The sequence below is a fragment of the Aulonocara sp. 'chitande type north' Nkhata Bay genome, linkage group LG9 (genome assembly GCF_057382095.1).
Source record: "Aulonocara sp. 'chitande type north' Nkhata Bay isolate Kocher_YH1m ecotype deep benthic linkage group LG9, A_spYH_male_GT1.1, whole genome shotgun sequence".
Taxonomy (NCBI): Eukaryota; Metazoa; Chordata; class Actinopteri; order Cichliformes; family Cichlidae; genus Aulonocara; species Aulonocara sp. 'chitande type north' Nkhata Bay.
The window spans coordinates 32,852,301-32,856,496 of NC_141352.1; the positions used below are offsets into that span (position 1 = coordinate 32,852,301).

The following is a 4,196-nucleotide window of genomic DNA, read 5'->3' on the forward strand; positions in this document are numbered from 1 at the left end:
TTCATTCCCACTTTTTTGTTTCAGAGACGGTTCAGCCTGATGCAAATTCACTGCGAGAAGAAAAATACCCTATAAATCTATTAGCAGCTATGGTTTAGGTAGCAGAGCGTAAACTAAGACGTCACTTGGAGATAACTGTAGATTTTTCCTTCATGGTTTCAAATGTAAGCTGGCTGATTTGGTTCATTTTTGTTTTAAACTGAGCAAACCTGGTCTTCTCCTGAGGACTGCTGCAGGTATCATGCGAGCATGTTAATTTAATAAAAAACCAACAACAACAAAAGAAAACCCAAAGTAGAATGAAACTCATTTCAGGAGACAAATAAAACCGATAGAGACATTTTCTTTTGTACAGATGATTGGCAAACGGAAAGTTTCTAAAGAGTCGTGCACACACAAGTAGACTACTACAACATGCTACTTAGTTAGGGGAGTTTGGGAATGACAACCAAGCGGAACAAAATTAGACCCAAACATTGTCATCGAAACAAAAACACAAAAAGCTGAGGGGAGGGAATAGAGAGGAGGAAAGCTGAGCTGGCAGCGGGGTTGCTGGAGGGAGGCGGGGAGGCAAAAGTTCTGAGGAACTTAAACGTTTTAGTCGCATGAAAAGAGACTTAAGCCACAAGTCTACTTACAAGAGAAAACCATCAAGAATCACAATGATTAATAAGTTTTAACACTTGGTATTTTCAAAGGCTTTTCAGAAAGGATGGAAGCGGTGGTTTTCCCGCGTACCGCTCCACTCAGTTCTTCGTCAGGCCGCCGCGCCGCCTCGCCAGCTTAGATCTGCTGGGAGAGTTTTACGTCTATCCTACCTCCGACGTTTTTCTCACCTTGGTGGCCAGCTCCTTCTCACGATCCACCAGCTCTCGATGTCAGCGGAATCGTAGCCACTGCTCTTGCTCGGCCTGATGGCGCTTTCAAAGGTGGTGCTTGAGATCTGCAAGGAGATGGAGGTGGACGTGGACAGAGTGCCGGAGCTCATGCTGGGGGACAGAGACTTGCTCAGGGACTTGGTGGTGGGAGCCGTTCCCACGGGAGCCGCCTCTCCCAGCTTCTCTCTCAGCGCCAGAAGGTGACGGGTCTTTTCATCCACCTGGACGAAAGATGGGGACGAATGTGAGGTGGGGAGAAGAGGGGAGGTTAGTCATGTAAAGTCTGTACTCTAAGAAAAAACTTTTTAGAATAGCACTTTGATCTTTGAGTTGAAAAGTCTTTTTTTCCTCTACGATATTAAACAGAGATTCATTTCTTTATAAATCTTTTAAGGCCCCACCTCCTGCAGCTGCTCCATCTTCTCTAGCTCCCACTGGTGCTCTAGGATGAGGCTATCTAAGGAAAGAAGGAAACTTTGTAACAGGGCAGATATCTTTGATTGTGAAACAGAGATGGCCACAGTGCAGCAGCCCAGATTTACCAGTCAGGAGTTTTGGAGTATCCAGTCCCAAAGAGGTTCTTGAGAGAACGGGGTGGGGACAACTTGGCGTCTCGGGAGTTAAAGACCGTGCAGATGTCTTTGGTGATAATGGCAGGCTGGATGCAATGGTCCAGCTGCAGAGAGGAGATAAAGGGTGTGTGTTAGACGCGATGACATCAAGAGACTTAAAAACACGTACAAACAGGTACAACACGGCGGAGCAGCGGCTGACCTCCAGATACGCAGATAAGGTCATGTAGATCTTCTCTCCGTAGGGAGTGACGCGGTTGAGCAGGAGGGAGTTGTGCAGGGAGCTGTCCCACACTGCCTCAAAGCGATAGAAAGTGCTGAAAAACACAGAAAGAGCAAAAGTTAGCTTGACAGCATTATTTTTTATGAAGTCCTACTTGGTGCTAACATTACAGGGTCTCTGTTTACAGCAGTGTGTCATGTTGTTAAAAAAAGTGAGTGACATGAGCACAGTTCTGACATATCAGGAAGTGAACACAGTGACTGAAGCGATGTTCACATTCATCCTTTAATCATGACAAAACGTGAGGAATCGCACTGAGGTGAGACCTTGACAACAGACAAATCAGGAGCCACAGAGTGTCAAGTGTCAGCCGACACCAATCGGGACAATGATAAGAAAGAAATTCATTTACAGACACGTGAAAAAGCAGTTTAAGCTTCTGGATCTAGATTATTACACCACATCATCATTATACCTGTGATTCAGCAGCTGATGGAACCAACTTTAGCAGCAAAAACTTGAGGTAATCATTTTTTATTAGTGTTTCACAGCAGTGTGGACGGATTTCTGGCCCGTTTGTCTTTACAATGTTTCTTTGGTTCATTAAAGTTTGCAGATATTTATTCATTCACAGCTTTCTTAACATTCAATCATGTTGAAGTCTCAACTTTGAGCCACTGCAGCACCACTCTGTTGTTGCTTTGCTGCTGCGCTCTGGAGTCACTGACCCAACGATGATCTCTTTGACTCTAGAGTACTTCATGGCTCACTCAGGGACCTGGACACTTTGCAGGTTCTTTGGCAGCAAAAAAAGCCCAAATAATCTTCACCCGAGCAAAACCGTTGGTATGAGGTGTTTGTGCTGATATGCCGTGTTTGGTTTTCACCAATGTTGAAGCTGTGCATTAGGGCTTAGCTTTTCAACTTTGCAAACCTAACCCATGCTGCCATGTTGTATTTAGAGGGAAAATGGTTTCTCCTGGAAGTCTTTCCAAACAGGCCATATTTGTTGAGTCTTTTTCTAATTGCACTGCCATGAACTCCAACATTTAGCATGCTAACTGTGGCCTGTAGAGCCTCAGATGTGTGGGGTGAATTTTCTGGGACGTCCACTCCTGGTAAGATTGGAAACAGTCTTTGAATTTTTTAACTTGCGAATAATCTTTCTTGCTGTAAAATGATCGACTTCAAAGCCTTCCCACATTCATGGGTATCAACAGCTGCTTCTCTCCTCCTCAGTATGTTACCACTTACCTGAATACACCACACCAGCAAACTGACAGTAGTGGTTACACTTACTGATGATCTAGTGCACTTGATTAGCACTTGGCTAATACTGACCCTCTTAAATAATTATGGAAATAGTCTTGGATGTACTTAGTTTTTGAAACATCTGAATTTCGGCTCAGTGTTTGTTAAATAAATAATGACCTGGTATAATGTGTTCTGTGCTGTTCATCTGAGGTTGCATTTACCTCATATTAAGACCTACTAAGGACCTGATTGTTTTTAATTATGTCCTGATACATAAAACCTGAGAGCTCACATAACTGCATATGCTCAGAATAGACAGCACACATGGATACAAATTACTGCCTTGAAGCAGCAATCTTTCATTTTCATTTCATTTCATTTTTATTTATTTCACACTTGGTACTACAAATCAAACAAAACAACCACATCTTCTGTCAACAAAACACAACAACCATGTGTGAAAAGGAGCAGGAAGAAGAAAATATTCTTATTAAACCCTGCCCCCTATCTACCATCGAACTTATATCACCGGTGGGCACCAAAAAAATCAGGAACAAACTAATATTGACATTTCTCTCCGGTCGAATCCCAAACCAACATCACATTCATTCGCATTCTTCATACTGAGTTATCGTTTTAAACATATAACACTTTTTAAAACATTGTAAATTTATACAATTCTTTAAATTATAATGAAGTGAATTCCACAGTCTTATACCCCTAACCGTTGTGCTCATTAATCTTTGTGTAGTCCTGGCTAACTGATGTTTAAAATAAAATTTCCTTCTATTCTCTTCTCCCCTTGAACACATCAAAAATACTCTTTGTAACTTAAAAGGCAAAATATTATTTTTAGCCTTAAACATAATTAATAATGTCCGTAATTTCACTAAATCTCCTAATTTTAATAATTTTGATTCTATAAATAATTTGTTTGTATGTTCTCTATATTTAACATTATGAATTATTCGTATAACTTTCTTCTGTAATAGGTTTAAAGGTTTTATGGTATTCTCATATGTATTCCCCCAAACTTCAACACAATAGTTGATATATGAAAAAAACAAAGAAAAATATAAAATACGCATTGTTTTATAATTTAATAAATCTCTTATACTACCCAAAATATAAATACTTTTGACCATTTTCTTTCTAATATGTTCAATATGAGATTTCCATGTCAAATTCTCATCCACTATTACACCCAAAAAACGAAATTCAGTAACTCTTTCAATCAATTCTTCCTCTATAAACATAATGACTTTATCC

General features: G+C 40.5%; 1 protein-coding gene across 1 annotated transcript; it reads right to left on the minus strand.

The window, feature by feature from the left end:
• Positions 1-832: 832 nt before the first annotated feature.
• Positions 833-1,297, minus strand: LOC147322556 (kinesin-like protein KIF1B). The gene is made up of 2 exons (XM_086307202.1): positions 1,280-1,297; positions 833-1,099 (listed from the first exon to the last, which is right to left on the minus strand). Exons 1-2 carry the CDS (start codon positions 1,295-1,297, stop codon positions 833-835), a joined length of 285 nt encoding a protein of 94 aa, XP_086163328.1.
• Positions 1,298-4,196: the final 2,899 nt, after the last annotated feature.